General features: G+C 34.3%; 1 protein-coding gene across 1 annotated transcript; it reads right to left on the bottom strand.

Moving 5' to 3' along the window:
• Nucleotides 1-7,214: 7,214 nt before the first annotated feature.
• Nucleotides 7,215-9,017, bottom strand: LOC145138856 (NAD(P)-linked oxidoreductase superfamily protein). The gene is made up of 5 exons (XM_079072871.1): nucleotides 8,771-9,017; nucleotides 8,116-8,344; nucleotides 7,715-8,014; nucleotides 7,514-7,642; nucleotides 7,215-7,430 (listed from the first exon to the last, which is right to left on the bottom strand). Exons 1-5 carry the CDS (start codon nucleotides 8,941-8,943, stop codon nucleotides 7,305-7,307), a joined length of 957 nt encoding a protein of 318 aa, XP_078928997.1. The 5' UTR covers nucleotides 8,944-9,017; the 3' UTR covers nucleotides 7,215-7,304.
• Between the last annotated feature and the right edge of the window lie 8,864 nt (nucleotides 9,018-17,881).

Here is a 17,881-nt window from a genome sequence, read left to right as displayed (position 1 = left end):
GCCAGGGGTCAAGTTCCCGACAGTACTCTCACTGGTCCTGAGATCATCCGAGAGACAACTGAAAAGTTTGTGCAAATCCGGGAACGACTGAAAGCCTCACGAGATAGACAAAAGAGCTACGCCGATAAGAGACGAAAACCCTTGGAGTTCCAGGTTGGTGACCGCGTCCTTCTGAAGGTCTCACCCTGGAAAGGCATGATACGTTTCGGGAAGCGTGGAAAGCTAAACCCAAGGTACATTGGGCCGTTTGAGATCCTTGCTAGGATCGGTCCCGTAGCATACAAACTTCAGTTACCGCGAGAGCTCAGCAACATCCATCCTGTCTTCCACGTGTCGAACCTAAAGAAGTGTCTGTCCGATGAAACACTTGTGATTCCTCTCGACGAGATTGAAATCAACGAGAACCTAAACTTAGTGGAAGAACCGGTCGAAATCATGGACAGAGAGATCAAACGAACGAAACAAAGTCGCATCCCGATAGTGAAGGTTCGCTGGAATGCCAAGCGGGGACCTGAATTCACTTGGGAGCGCGAAGATCAGATGAAACAGAAGTATTTGCATCTCTTTCCTAATCCATGATTTGTATTCCATGCCCGAATTTCGGGACGAAATTCCCTCTAACGGGGGAATGATGTGACAACCCGAAACTTTGTCCGTTTCCGTTACGCGATTTCCATTAATAAAATTTCGAATTCATTAACTTTTCCGTCAAACTTCTTGGTTTAGAAAATAATCTAGTTATATATAATTAAATTATTTGCGAGTCGGAACCAAAAATCGCGCGGAAACCCGAATATCTCGAAAAATCAATCAATTCCGGCCTAAGTGAGTTTACAGTCGTAAACGCGTTTACGACCGTAAACCCGTTTACGACCGTAAACCCGTTTACGGTCAGCAAAGGGTGGACCCCCACCACCGACCACAAAACCACTATAAATATGAGACCTCCTCCTTCATTTGAACATTTCTGGCCAAAAACTCTCTCCTTCTCTCTCTAAGAACCTTGATCGTAAACACCTAAAAAAACCTTCACACTTCGGGAAACATCGAGAATCACCGTTTGGAGCCACTTCGGAACGCCTGGAAACGCTTATCTCTTCGAAATCAGCACCATCGTTCTTGAGTTTACGGTCCATCTTGAAAGACCGTAAACTCTGTTCTTGAGTTTACGGCCGTAAACTCACCAAGCCTTCAGAAACCGTAAACCCCAGTTCACGGCCGTAAACCCTGTTCACGGCCGTAAACTATCAGTCGACCGTAAACCCTTGTTCACGGCCGTAAACACCTTTTAAGTGGTGCTTTTGGCTGAAAACCCGCTTTCATCGATTCGATCAAGTCCCGGTAACATTCCTCAACCGAACACCAGTGTTCTTCTAACACTTTATCTAACGAAATCGCTAATTTAGATACATATATGTATTTATTTGATAATAGGATTTCGTTAAGTGTCACGTGCAACAACTCGAGGATCTTCATTTCAGTCAACGATTTCACGCAACAACTGTGAGTTCACACCCCTACATTTTCCATATTTTCAATGTTTTCAGGGGGGAATACAAGCTAAACAAATGTTTTCAATAATATACATAAAACTTATGCAAATCTCATACTTTAAATCCCTTTTGTACTATGCTGAGCATAAGGGACGTATTCACTAAAATTGCATAGTTTTTCCAGACACGCTATTCGCTACGTTTTACATGCAAACTATAATCGGTATAGTTTGGGATTTTTCTAAAACATATCAAGAATAGAAACTTTCACTACTAAACATATGCACTAAGACAGAAATCGTTTATAGTTTACATCACTACTCTATCATGATATTCATAACTGTAATTATCACTATATACGGTATACATACGGATTTTCACTACGGTAGAACGCTACTACACTACATGTAAACTAGATTGTACGATACTGTGAGGCGCTACTTCACTACTGTACCCTTAGGTGTACAGGGATAAATCCTACCATAGTATAATCAGAGTCTCCTGTAGGGAGAGCGTGAGATTTGTGAATAGATCTATTCGGGACTGACAATCCCACACCCGGACTGTTAGCTACAGTTAGGCAGGCATGCCTGGGGTGACAAATGTCATTTCACTCAACGCCTGAAGAACGTTGGAAAGGTCATTAGTCATATCAAGCATGGTTATACGACTCACAATATGTATAAATCACCTTTATTTTACAACTTGACACTCTTCAACAGTTTTATTTATACTAAATAGAACTAGCACACACTACGTATACTGGCTAAAGTCAGGGTTTTCAAACAGAGCCGATTATGCATGGGCTTCACATACAAAATACCTATACTTCATGATTAGCCCTAGCTAGTCACATGAGGTAGTATTTTCGCATATCACTACGGTTTTCAGTGACTAACATTCATGGTTTTATACAGAATTGAGAACACTACATTTTCACTAAAGAAAATATCGGATTTTCTTGGAACTATACAAATTTTTTGCGAACTCATCAACGATTTTCACTACAAACCACCGCTTATAACTCACCAGCTTTATGCTGATATTCTTTCAAACTGCTTGTATTCTCAGGAAATCAGTAGACAGGTACTTGCTGGATTTTGAGGAACTGGAGCAATAAGAGTTTTATGTTTATACTATACAAAGTTATTTGATGTAATTCAAACAAAGTTTCAGACAAAGATTCAAACTGATGTAAACATTTTTACTTAAGTACTCACTGTAATGGTTGTGTTGCTATGATTGCTATTATTCATTGGTTGTGATGCTACACGTGACGTCCTCCGCCCCGGAACGTTTCCGCCATCGGTTTCGGGGTGTGACAGAGTCACTCGACAAAATGGCCGCTGATGCACGATTAAAAGCTCAACAGAACAGAGCAAAGATAGCTGAGAAAGAAAAGGAACTTGTTCGACGACAAGGGATCAAAGATCCATCTCTAAAAGTTCCTAGAAGGAAAGATGTTAACTTCTCCAAACCTGTCATCATATCAGAACCAATCACTCAACCAAAGATTCCTCAAACTGATCTCCAGGATAAGGGTAAACAGAAGATTATCTTCAAGTCAAAGAAGGAATTAGCTAAAGAAGCTCAAATACAGATAGATGAAGAATTAGCTAAGCAACTGAAGGCTAAGGAATTAAAGTCTAAACAAGAGATGGTTCTCAAAAAGAAGTCTTCAGAGATCTCGTCTGAAGAAAGGAGTACATGGCATGATAAAGAATTTTGAGTGTCATCACCTAAAAGAACCATCTTCTTTAACCCTGATAGAGATTCCTATCAAAAGGTAAAGGTCATCAAGCCCACAAATTCCTTCACACCTCCTTCAGACCTCACTAAAGAAAACTGGGATATTCCTGCACCCCCGAATGGTATGAAGTTTAACTTATGGCCAAGTGCAATTTATCCAGCTGAGGTTGATTTAGACATTGAAGACCTAAAGAAAAGATTCTTTCTGAAGAAATCAATTCAAGTTGTCCCTGTATGGTCAAAGTTCAAGATTGCTTCAATCAGCAAGATTGACATACGGAAATTTAGAAAAATGCCATATGCATTCTTTCAAGGAAGAAGGACAGACAACTCTGAGTTCATGTTTTCTGAAGCTGATTTCCCTAGAATAAACCAAGATGATATCAGATCACTAATCATTTGGTTGAAACAAAGGGTGAGTACAGATAAGGCTTATGCAGATGTTCTACAACGCCTAAGGCAATATGTGCTCGACATGGTTATTGATTTCAGTGTTGACTGGGAGATTGGACAGCAAGGAGAAAAGGAAGCTGAGGAACCAAATCTGGATCTAAATATGGAGAATGAGTCGCCCGGGAACATTTTAAAGAAACCACACAGAGGTGTTGTATTCTCTTCTAAAGGTCGACTGAAGTCCATGAGAATCTCACAGAAACATCTATTCTCTTCTGAATTCATTAAAGGTATCATTGGCTTATTGAAGAGAACCGGAGATCAAGATGAATCGTTGAGAGTGAAGATCATTGAAGAACTTACATGGTTTTTAAGTTTTCGTCAGTGGTTAATAAACTTGAGGAACAAAGTTTAGATTATGTGTTTTTGGTTTATTTTTCCGAACATGTGAACAATGTTTTTTTTCTTTTTGCTACTAGTAGTTCATTTTCTTTTAAAATTCATTCTGCATGTTATTTCTTTTATTTTTCTTTTATTTTTTACTCCTTATTTCAGTAACCATCACATAGGGGGAAACTGTTGGAAAATATTTGTATGTGATTGTAACTTGAAATAAGTTGAGTCCTTTTATATATCTCTCTAACAAACATTATCAGAATGTTTCGGGTTGGAATGATACTAAAGATTCAACAAGTGTTTGAAGAATCAGATGTTGGAGCACTTGAAGTTGATGTACACGTGGAGCACCTGCTGTTGACATGGATCACTTGCTGAAAGCTAATTGGATCATCATGATCTCATATGGCACATCTAGATCATATGTGGAGCATCAAGACACTGATGGATCATTTGGAATATTGATGGCTCATCAGAAATATTGTTGACTCATCCACAACTCTATGGCTCAACAAGAGTTGATGGCTCAACAAGAACACTTGGTGGCTCAACTCAAGTCAATTGATCAACATGATCACATTGAGGGCTCAACAAGACTGCACATGACTCATCATGTACAATGAAGACACATCCAAATGTACCCAAAGGAACATGAATTTCGTCCATGGTCCATCACGAACATGTGGTGGTACATCTTCAAGTTCAAGACATAGTCTAACATTCAAGAAACTACTCAACATGATCAACAACACTTCTGGAAGTTGATGACATCTAAGAAGACAATTGAGCAGCATGATGCTCATGACATTTTCACTGTTGATCATGAAGGTTCAAGAATTATGAAGACTCATAACTTGGATGGAACCCTAACGGAATACTAACGGAATTGGAATATTTCATCCATTCTCTGTTAAGTAGGGCAAAGGTGTCAACTGATGACTAAGTCATGGTGACGTGTCAACACCTGATTAGTCAAGCCATGTCATGGGCTTTTCCAAAGCCTATAAATAGGCCCCTTGGGATCCATTATAAAGTTGCTCTTCCTTGCTCATTTCAGATCATTCTGCACAATTGCTGCTTAGATTAGTTTTCAGAGAGCCATTTGAGTGTTTTAGCTTGTCTATCATTCAAACACTTGTAACTGATTCTTGATGAATATGAGACACTTTTGAATCATTGATATTGAACATATAAAAACGTTTTTGTTATTAACTTGGTGATTCACAACACTTTATTTTCTGTACTACTTGCCACTTGACGATTCTGAAACTCTGTTTCAGTATTTTCAACACTTGGACTATTCTAGTCTAGGTTTACTGAATTTTTCTCGTTTCTTCACACTTATCTGTAAGACCCAGGGTTTTGGCCCCCGACCTGACAAGGAAGACCCCGAGGTGGCTCGTGGCATAATGGAAAGACTATGGTTGGCACATAGCACATTTATTGATTAATTGGATATGTATGATATGTATGGCTCGTTTGATATGTTTGGTATGTGGTATTTAAGGAACTCACTAAGCTTTGTGCTTACAGTTTGTGGTTTATGGTTTCAGGTACTTCCGGTTCGAAAGGAAAGGGCCCGACTTGATCGCAGCGCATACACTCGTGTTTTCCGCAATATGTGATTTTGGGAATGAACTATGATAATTGTTTTATTTTGAACTGCTTTTAAATGTTTGGATAAAGTTACATTAGTGTTTTGATTATAATAAAAATGAGATTTTTACCCTTGATTTTCGGGATGTTACAAAGGTTACATAACAATTTTTTTGTCATTTTTACAAAAAACAAAAAAAAACTAATAATAATCAAAGTCTTAATGATTAAGGCTATGTTTGGTGCGCCACAACTAGCTGATAAGCTAGTTTATTTTTCAATCTTTTTTAAGTTGTCAGGTTTGGCAAGCTAAAAAATAGCCTATAAGCTAGCGTTTTAAAAAAGCTACTTAGACTAGTTTTTAAAAGTTTTTTTTTTTAATTTCCAAATATACCCCTTAATTAATTAAAATTTTAGATAGCTTATAAGTCAGTGGCGAAGTCAATGTCAAAGTAAAAGAGTATCCCCAAAAAGTAATTGGGTATCCCGATAAGTAATGGCCCCACCAATGGGGTATCCCCGATACGTCATTATTTATTGGTGATACCACATTACTTTTTGGGGATACTCTTTTACTTTGACCATGGCTCTGTCACTGGCTTATAAGCTATCTGAAATTTTTATAATGACATAAAAGGGCATTTAAAAAATATGTTTTCTTAATTACTTAAGGGGTATATTTGGATATTTTACAAAAAAAAAAAAAAAAAAAAAAAAAAAAAAAAACTTCTAAAAACTAGTCCAAGTAGTTTTTTAAAACACTAGCTTATAAGCTACTTTTTAGCTTGCCAAACATGACAACTTAAAAAAGATCGAAAAATAAATTAATTTATCAGCTAGCTGTGACGCACCAAACATAGCCTTAATCATTAAGACTTTGATTATTATTATTTTTTTTTTTGTAAAAATGACAAAAAATTATTATGTAACCTTTCAATTGAAACCGTGGTTGTGGTGAATGGACAACTAAAATAAGAAGATGAAATGATGAAGTCATCTAACTAGATACTAATATAAATTGTAAAAGAGTTGGATGAAATGATAAAAATGTTAAAAATAGGGACCCAATGTGGACAAATTTAAAACATTATTACCTCTTTAAACGGTTATAACAACCATGTTGGTGTAATATATACAAAAGAAGACCTTAGGACTTAATGTGGACAAAATTAAAACCTTATTACATTTTTTAAACGGTTATATACAACCATATTGGTGTAATATGTACAAAAAAAACCCTTAAGGACCTAATATGGACAAAGTTAAAACCTTATTACCCTCCTAGGTCATTAACCCAAACCCATATGTGTCTGACTGTGGTGTTTGGAAAATTGGAATAATGTAAAAACTTATGATAGAAATCGTAAATTGGCATTCATTAGTTGTATAGTTGTATTGCATCACTTCTAATTTCTAAAATCAAATTTGTTGTGTTTGTCAATTCAAAATCATATCAAAGTTGGATTCCACTTAATTAGCATTTTGATCTATCATTGTCATTGTAATTAAGTAGCAAATAGTTTCTTCATAATTTTTATAGCAAATTAGGTCCATGTTTTATTTGGATAATTTAGCATTACATAACAATGAATGAAGATCGTCTTTCTTTTAAAGATATAAAGCCATCAACAACCATAACACAAATTTACATGTAAAAAAAAGTAACAAAACTTAAATTCATTGAATACCACTAGGCCATGTCTGATTCTTCACTGGTTTCAATATCTCTTCAATCTCAACTAAAACTTCCTCATCTTTCTCACCCTTCACAACTTCCATAGCAGCTGCAACATTATCCTGCACCTGTTATTACAAATAGCAACAATCAGAAACCACTTATTACTTAAAATTTTACACCATTAATCCTGGCTAAAATCATATCAAACCTGTTGAACAGATTTCATCCCCACTAGTATTGAAGAAAAATCTTTGTTACACAAACTGTATTTCATAGCCAATTTAGATATATCCTTCCCTTTCTCTTTACAAAAATCAGCAGCTTTACGACATGCAGCCTGAAATCAAACACAAAAAGATTCAAAAAATAAGAAGCAATTTGATAAAAGAATCAAAGATTCAAAGAATACCTTAAGTTCAGATGAAGCTGGATGCCAATCTGGAGGGCCATTTTCTGTAAGAAGTCCCATTGATAAAGGTGAAGCACTGATCACACCAACTCCCTTGCTTTTAAGATATGGAAGTAGATCCTCCAATGTTGTATCGTTGATTCCATAATGACAATATGAAAGGATTACATCAATGGTGCCTAATGGTACTCGATCAAGAACATAATTGAAGATTCCTAATGGAAGTCCTGTTATACCAATGAATCGGATCTTCCCTTTTTCTTTTAACTTCTGGAGTGCAGGAATTGTCTCGTTTATAATCTGGGAATGATGAAGATGATAGAATATAGAATATAGATGGATTGATGAGTGATTGATGTTGATGAAGGAAATCGAACAGTTCATATGATTGATTTGAGTACCTGATCGAGTGAGCCGAATTCAATGTCGTGACACTGTAATATGTCAACATAATCGAGCTGTAGCCGTTCTAAGCTTTCATCTATGCTTTGGGTAACCCTAGTGGCACTGAAATCGAAACCATCTTTATACCTCCCGCACTTTGTTGATACGATGAATTGATCTCTGGGAACTCCAACAGCTTTCAGCGACTTTCCAAGGACTTTCTCAGATAATGTTCCTCCGTAATACCTAGAACAAACACAAGGAAGATCAATTTCCAGATCCGAAAAATGTGATAGTTTGTGAGAAATTTTTGGTATCTTTCTGCTTGTAGTTGATCGAAATGCAGTCAATAATGATCCTTGAAGGCATGATCGTTAATAAACTAGATAAGATCACGTTATGCGCTATGGAGATTGAAGGAATACTTTAGATTACCTCATTACTGTTAAAGAAAAAAGTTTTCAGATGAAAATCATTATTCGACAAAGGCGTTGTGAAGCTAACTCTAAATAAATGATTTGATGGAGGAGAATAATCAGAATAGGAACTTTAGGGTTTGGAAATTGCATCATATGTCTGAGTGTTCCTCACAAATTTGGAACGAAGAAGAAAAACTAAGCGGCGTAAAAGTGAGGTACGTAAATTACAAGAGATTGAGTGAAAATTACTAACGGGGAGGTGTCGAAGAAGTTAATGCCAAGTCGAAATGCTTCACGAACGGTGGCGATAGCTTCTTCATCGGAGACAGGGCCGAAGACGCTGCCGAGAGGGGATGCTCCGAATCCGACACAGCTGAGCTTGAGGCCTGTGTTTCCAAGTGATCGGAGCTCTAGCGTCTTCTCCATCTCTCTCTCTCTCTCTCTCTCTCTCTGATTGTTGTTCAGTGTTTTTTGGGGTTTTGACCAAGACTCCAAGACAGTAGAATTTGTAGATAAGAAGTCAGGATTTGCGTACGTTTTCCATGAAATACAAATACTTAATTGTTTGACTAAAAAATGTATTTTTTGCTTGGTTTTTAAAAATTGATTTTTTAGTTGCGGTATCGCTATAATTTTTTATTCCATCATCGGTTTAATTTGGTTTCCATAAACATTGTATTCTTTATTTTCCTACATATACATAAAATCAAAACATTTCCTACATCTTGTAGTGATGTGTCTGTCTTCGAGTTGTTTACATTCCAATTAACATGATCGATCGATCGAATGTTTATATTTACTTTAGAAATGAACTATTTTGTTTAGGGGTGAGCAAAAACCGAACCGCAAACCCAAAAAACCGAAAAAACCGCATAAACCGAAACTGAAAAACCAAAACCGAAATGAAAACCGATGGTGCGGTTTTTAGTTTTGTAAAAACCGAAAATGTTCGGTGCGGTGCGGTTTCTAGTCTTGCAAAAACCGCAAAAAACCGAACCGCACCGAATATATATATATATATATATATATATATATATATATATATATATATATATATATATATATATATATTAAGTATTGATATTTGTAAGAACGAAGAACTCATGACAATTAAAATTTCTATAGATATAAATATCTATCTTATCAGAGAATAATTGTATATTTTTAAGTATACATATAGTGATATTTACAATAACAAATAATGTTATTATATTTTTTAACATTTTAATATTAAGAGTACTAGTGATGATAGTATCATTTTTATGAATACATTAATTGCTATTATCGTATGTACCTGTGAAACAAATATTATATTTAATTCGTATTATATTCAAGCATTAGAAGCATGTTGGATGAGTGGTTATGTTATTTGATTTCAAACCAAGACATGGTGGTATTGGTTCATCTCCAAGATATCATTTGAGCTTTAATTTTTCCAGTCTTATAAGAGTATCCCTCATCGCATTTGAGATAAAACCTTCACCATTCTCACAGTTCATATAAGAGACTCAAGTCTATGGCTTTTAACTCGCATCTTTGAGGAGTCGCAGATTGTTGGGGATGAAAATTTTGGCGCTCCTCATCTCTACATAAGGATTCTCAAAAAATGATTAAGACTTCTCATCCGAGTCAAAGTAACTCGTTGAGTTACATGAGTTTTAGTTAAAAGGCAAAACAAAAACCAAATAAAAAAACTAACAAAAAACCGCAAAGAAAAAACTGAACCGCATAAAAACCGAACGGTACGGTTTCTAAACTTCAAAAAACCGAAGTTGCGGTTTTCGGTTCGGTTTTGGCCAAAAACTGCACCGAACCCCTAATTTTTTTAACAAGCTAAGTGAAATTTAACTTTTTAAATCTAATAAAACGGTTCAAACTGTTTTTTATTGATTTTATCACATCGATTCAACTCAGTTTTTGTCTAGTTCAATCCGGTCTAAAAATTAACATAAAATCAATCATTGTTGAACCGCTTTCGTCGTTTATTCCCGGTCCAACCGATTCGAACCCACATCCCAGATCAAACTGCATCTCCGATTAAAAAAGATATTTACAAGGTATAGTTTTAAAATATTTAAAAGACAAAACTTCAAAAATAGTCCCTGTGGTTTCCGAAAATCTGAAGTTTAGTCTCTAATCTTTAAAAACCTCACAGATGGTCCCTGTGATTTCAAAACTTTTAAATGATGATCCTTTTCGCTAACTCTGTTAGCTTTTAGTCGTTAACTGAATGACATTTATGTCATTTCACAATCACAGTGACCATTTATGAAGTTTTGCCTCTTTATATATATATATATATATATATATATATATATATATATATATATATATATATATATAATTATTTAATATTAAATGGTCTCTCTCTCTCTCTCTCTCTCTCTCTCTCTAGTTACCGAAGACCATCAAGAACCCAACCACACACACTCTTTCACTAAACTTTGAAGGGATCCGTTCACTGGAAAATTCGATACAGTGTCTCAAGATTCTGAATGTGGGCAAAGATGTTCTCTCAAGCAATTCGTCGAACACCTTCAGTGCACGACTTATCTTCCCCACTTTCCAACCCATTTATTAAACTATCAATATCAAGAGCATGCAAATTAAACCTTCCCCTCATACATCCGGTTCAGCAAATAAAAAGATCATGCATAAGGGGGGAAATATGAAATTGAAGAAATGGAGTCAAATAAGAGAAAGATTAAACACCTTTAATGAAATTGTTGGTTGTAGGCAACCATATTTTGGCGATGGGTATTTGAGATAATTGTGCGTAAAGGAGCCTGTGGGTTCTCAATACATAATCCCGGTTGATTCGTAAAAAACAGCCCCTCCCAGATTACGAATCCTAAATCGACATTTAGAAATTGAGTCTCTGCACATGGTGATGCTGATACTTAGATTGGAGTAGAGAAGGTTGGAGCAGCTCTTGCGTGCATCACCAACAATAGAGGGTATTAGGTCGAAAGTTTAATCATGAGCAACAATAGCATTGGAATCATCAATAGCACTAGATATCGGTGTATTTCCAGCCAGATTCAGTGTCTCAAGATTCTTTAAACCCTAAGAGAGCACTGGAATCATCAATAGCACTAGATATCGTCTCGTTGGTTAAATCCAGACCGATAACGTGGCCCCCGGTGCTGCATTTGGGTTCGAAGACACAAGTTTTGATGATAATGGGGTTGGGGGTCGATTCTTGAAGAAATTTAGGTTTCAATTTTTGGGTTTAAGGATAACAAGAATACAGAGGTGGAAGACGACTTGAGGGGATGGTGGTCGCCCTTTCTCTTGTTCAAGTTGACGTTCAATTTTGACTTTTTCAGTCAAACTTTGTTATTCTATGCGATGATTTCATAACAGAAAAATATGTGGGACCTATTGTATATTAAAACGATTTTTTTTAAATAACAAAAAACTCATAAATGGTCCCTATAATAGTGAAATGACGAAAATGCCCTTCACTTAACGGCCAAAAGCTAACGGAGTTAGCGAAAAGGACCATTTGTTAAAAGTTTTGAAACCACAGGGACCATCTGTGAGGTTTTTTAAAATTATGGACTAAACTTTAGATTTTTGGAAAACACAGGGACCATTTTTGAAGTTTTGTCTATTTAAAAATAGGGGATTTGTAGTTAAACGTGTAGAAATCATGCCTAACTCATAACTCAACGACTACAACCCACATCCCAGATCAACCTGCATCTCCGACCATCCCAGACGTCGGCCTCTGTGGCTACATTGGACAACGCCACAAAAGAACTAGACATGAATTTTCATCTTTTGGTTGATGAGTAATTGGTTGATAATTACTCATGTAAAAAATTAGTCTCTAACACACTTTCATCTGAATGATTATCAAATCAAGAGATATAAAAACATTATTGGTTTTTGACTTTCTGTAGCCACATCGTTAGGGGACATACCTAGGTTGGATGAGATAATCTCTTGACAAAACTAATTCTAACACCTAGTTTAGGAGAAGAATGTCACCAAATAACTCGTCCAAGACATCTAACTTCCGTTGTTAGTGGAGTTTTCACAGCTAAAGATATAATATTGTAGACACAAATAACTCATTCATTGCCTTTATTTACTTTATTAATCAATTGGAACACAAACAATCTATAATTTTTTTTATCATGTAAACAAAAAATTAATAAAAAGACAAAACATATATTCAAAATAAAAGTCACATCTTCGTGAACATGTTCTTCATTTTTCGAACATTTTAATCATTATCGAACATATCATAATTTTTAAAGTCTAATTTGTTCACATTTTTCGAACATACTCATGATTTCCAGGCATAAAAATGTTTTCATACTACCAAAAACAATTTTATATATATATATATATATATATATATATATATATATATATATATATATATATATATATATATATATGCATGACAATCGTGTTGTGTTCGAGTTGGCTTGTCGCGGGTTGGCGGGTTAAAATATGCCAACCCAAACACGACCCATTTAAATATACAGGTCACGGGTTGACGGGTTTGGAACATAAACCCATATATGACCCGCCAACCCATTTATTTATGCGGGTTCATAGGTTGACGGGATCATGAGCTTCACCACTTCAGCCTTCAGACGTCAACGTCGTTTGTGATTTCGATACATTTTTGATTTCGATACCTGATTCCGATCACAGAGTAACAGAGGGGAGAGTGGGACTATGGGAGACTGGAAGTCTGGAAGAGGGAGATATGCTCATACGCAATTTGATTTTGAGATTATTATTTAGGGCAAATGGGCAAAATTGTTACAGACTTAGCCTTACAGGTTACGTCTTATGACCTTAGGCCATCCACCACAAGTAAAAATGTCAAAACAGTTAAATTGTCTATGAATCAATGAATATATTATATAATACTTATCAAATATTAATACTTGATACATAAATACATTTAAAAATAAAATCATTTTTTTTATTAAAAATATAAGCGGGTTGGCGGGTCAACCCGTTTATTTTTTGAGAAACTCATATATGACTCGTTTAATAAACGGGTTGGAGGGTTAGCGGGTTGAAAAACTCAACTCAAACTCATTTATTTCGTGTCGTGTCGCAGGTCGTGTCGAGAATTGTCAGTCATATATATATATATATATATATATATATATATATATATATATATATATATATATATATATATATATATATATATAGAATAAAACGATTTCCATAGACATTTATACGTTTCAAACATGTTTTTCATGAAAAAATAACATAACATATAAAGAAAACGTTTAAAATAAATTTTCTGAAGTCATGTTGAAGAATGAATTAGAAGTAATTAAATGGGGGGCCATTTTTTAAAAATATAATATACTTTGAAAATGAAGAAAATGACATCAATTTAAATGGAGGGGACCAATTTCAAAAATAAGAATATATTTTGAAAATGATAGCTATAAATGGTTTTTCCCAAAAATATGGCTATTATGTGATATTTTATTAGCAAATGTGGTTATTGTTCGAAAAAAGAAACCATAATCTAAAATACAAAAAATGATCTCGTTCTGTGCGTAAATTTAATTGATATAGTGTTTTAAGTTAAATAAATTTAACTGATAGAGTATTTAGGAAATCATTTTATATAAGTCTTATTTATAAAAAAGGATGACAAGGACTACTTACAGGTAAATAATATAAGCCAAGATCTTTATAAAAAAAGGATGACAATGGACTACTCACAAGTAGGGATGAGCAACGGGCCGAACCCGGACCGGACCGATCCGAAGACCGAAAACCCGAAGACCGAAAATCGTGAATTACCTTACCCGAAAACCGGACCGTTTTTAGGTGTAGCGGGTCCGGGTTCGGTCTGATCCGGTTCCGGGTACTAAACCGGGTTTCGGGTTTTGGACCGAATTAGACTTTTGTAGTGTTGTTTACGGTTTCGGTCCAATCTTGTTCTTGATACCAAACTGGGTTTCGTATGTTTGTTGTTTACGGTTTCAGGTTTTGTTTGTCATGTTACTCTCTAGCATACTATTTCAAATTATAAACTTATTGCGTAACATCCATCATTTGTATCTTTGTTGTTTGTACAATTCGACTGAAAAAATACATAAAAGAAGATGAATATAACGGTACAGTGCGGGACTCTAATTAGAACACGTGCAAATGAGGTGTATGCAAACAAATACAAACGTTATTAAAAAACTACACTATTTTTATAAAAAAACTGCACTATTTTTATGTAAAAAAATCTGCACTTAACATCACTATTTTTATAAAAAAAAACTGCCATATTTTTATAAAACAAAACTGCACTATTTTTATAAAAAAAATTGCATTTAACAACATTATTTATATTAAAAAATACTGCATTATTTTTTTTAGAACTGCACTATTTTTATTAAAAAATTTTGTACTAGGAAATAACTTTTGGTTTTTTAAGAAAAAAAATCAAACCATAATGCGATCAAGAGAAGAAGCCGAAACCAAAAAAAATTGACAATATAATGTAATCCATAGGAGAGACCGAATCAATTCAATCGGACAACATTTTTTTTATTTTGGTAATTTTTGCTTACTGTTTGTCGATAAAAAAAAAGAAAATAACTTTTGGTTTTCCGGTCCGGTCCGGGTTAAATCCTTTAATTCGGGTACGGTCCGGTCCAAACCCGATTATTGATAAAACCAAACCCGAAAACCGGCCCATTAATATGATAATCTGGTTCGGTCCGGGTCCGGTCACGGTTTTTTTCCGGTCCGGTCCGGTCCCACGGGTCGTATGCTCATCCCTACTCACAAGTCCTCTCTAATAAATATGAAAGTTTTTTTTTTTCTGTCATTTATCATACTTTCATTCAATTTATTAAATGTCATTTTATGGTTATTTTAAATTAATTTTTTTACACATGTCATTTTATGAGTTTTTTTATTTTATTAAATTTCACATAATATTTTAATATAATAATTATAATAAATGTAGTAATAAATAGATATCAATTTCATTAATGAATGTACATTTTAATTTCAAATTTCCCAAAATTAAAGCTCATTAGTTTCTTTTATTTATTTAAATTATTTGTTTAAAATTAAAAGATAAAAAACACTTCCATTATAATAATTCATTATTTTTCTTATTTTTTCTTATAAATTCAAAGTTCTCAAATATTTTGACCTTTATATTAATTTTTTTTTTAAAATTAACTCATGTAATACATGAGTTTCACAACTAGTAACTAATAGAAGCCAAGAAAAGGACCTGGTACATATGGGCTTTTCAGATCAACCACAAAACACAATTAAATATACTTGGTTACCTTTTATTGGTAATAAGTTTTTTTATTTGATTAAACATAAGTCTGAAATCTTTTAGATGTTAATGACATTCTAAAAAATAGAGAATCACCTGGGAAAAGTATAAGGTTATCCGATCCTATGGGATAATGAGTATCTTAATTAAGAATTTAATCTAAGGAAAAATGAAATTATTTCAATAATTTACTCTACCTAGGGAACCACAACTTAACGAGGTGTCTGAAAGGGAAAGTAAACATTAGTAAATAGGTTTGATTTATGATAAGGCTTACTATCATTCAAACCATTTTCTAGAATTATACATTGGAGTCTTTTGCAAAAGTTCTAAACCTTGTACAAAGAAAGGTTTAAATAACATACTTTGAAATATGGAGTGATGATATTTCGTAAGTAACATATTTATAAGTTTTGAGGTTTGTTAGGCTTACACTCGTCATGAACCTCAAACCCATATCTGAGTAGTGTTATATTCCCGGATATCCTACCAAATCCTTTGGATACTACGAAGAACATATTATTCGTTTCTAAAAAGACAAACTTCCTTAAAGGGAGCTAATATCCAAAGTCTTCCTTAAAGGGAGCTAATAAAAGAAGCTATTGGGAGCCTAGTTAATCTTGAAGAAATTCAAGAGTTAACTAACAAAGAGACTAATGTTGGCACTAGTTCTCAACAAGAGGTTGGAAAACATGTCGAGCCTCATCAAATGGTTACTGAGGAAACTAAAATAATTCAGGAATATAACACTATGCTAATATAGGTTTGAGCTTCAGGAATATCACATTACTCTGATATGGGTTGGATGCGACGATCTATTGTTAAAACTAATTCCAACACCTAGATTAGGTAAACATTTCGCCAAACAGCTCGTCCAGGACCTTTAACTTCCATTGTTGCATAAAATTGTTTTCATACTACCAAAAACTATATATATATATATATATATATATATATATATATATATATATACACACACACACACACACACACACACACGGGGCGGTTCAGTTGAAATTCTAAAAAATAGAGATCTTGAAATTCAACCTCAACTACATATTTTCTCATTTGCCGTTATAATACTCTAACGTACCAACAACAGCGAGGTATGCATAATCATAAATGATTATATGGCAGAGAAGTATAATCATATATGATTATACATGTTTATACATATATGTATGTTCACAGATTGAGTAATTATTGTTGGATAATTATGGGACCACTTCATAAATATGTACGCTATATTATTAAATCCAATTATTATGGTAAAAATATAAATTGTTGATGGACCGATTTATAGAATATTAACTTACCTTGTGGGTTGAGTGCCCGGTTTGACTCAAGATCCTCAAGATCCCTTCCATCTCTCACTTTAGGGTATATCTCCATCTATATATACATGTGATGAGGAGCAATCAAGACACGCGATATACACATGCAAATTCGTTTAGGGTTTGCTGAGGGATTCTAGAGAGAGCTCTTGAGATCAACTGGAAAAAACCCAACCCTAGTTCTTCAGATCCGAATATTATAATGAAATCAGGTATGTAATCATCTTTCTTGTTTAAGTTTTCTTTTAACTAGATTCGAGATTAAAGACCTAAAGTTATGCTTCCGCGTTATATGTTTTGGTTATGAAAATAAACAACAATTGGTATCAGAGCCGACTCGAATCTGTTATTAGAATATTTTTTTGGATTGATTTAAAATCATATACACATACGTGTTTTGCTGGAATATTTTTTGGTTGGTTAAAGATCTCATAAATTACTCTTGTTTTTTTGGTTAAAGACAATCACAAAGTGGGATCACCTGCTTAAAACTGTCTTGAATTTTGAAGAAAGAAAATACATTAAGTCGTGAAATTAAATCTTGATTTTATTTCTTGAAAATAAATATGAACAAGATCCACGTCAAGAACACCCTTCTTGTAGTTTTCTTTTTATCTTTAGTACTTCTCACACAAAAGTGTTGTATAGCCAATTTAATTTTGTCAAATATGTTGCCAATAGAAGGGGAAAGGATACGATAAATCTTTCGGGAAATCCGTTGAATATATGTCAAATATAT

This window comes from Lactuca virosa, chromosome 9 (assembly GCF_052849685.1).
Source record: "Lactuca virosa cultivar CGN04683 chromosome 9, Lactuca_virosa_CGN04683_v6, whole genome shotgun sequence".
NCBI lineage: Eukaryota > Viridiplantae > Streptophyta > Magnoliopsida > Asterales > Asteraceae > Lactuca > Lactuca virosa.
This window is presented reverse-complemented; position numbering and strand designations above follow the sequence as displayed.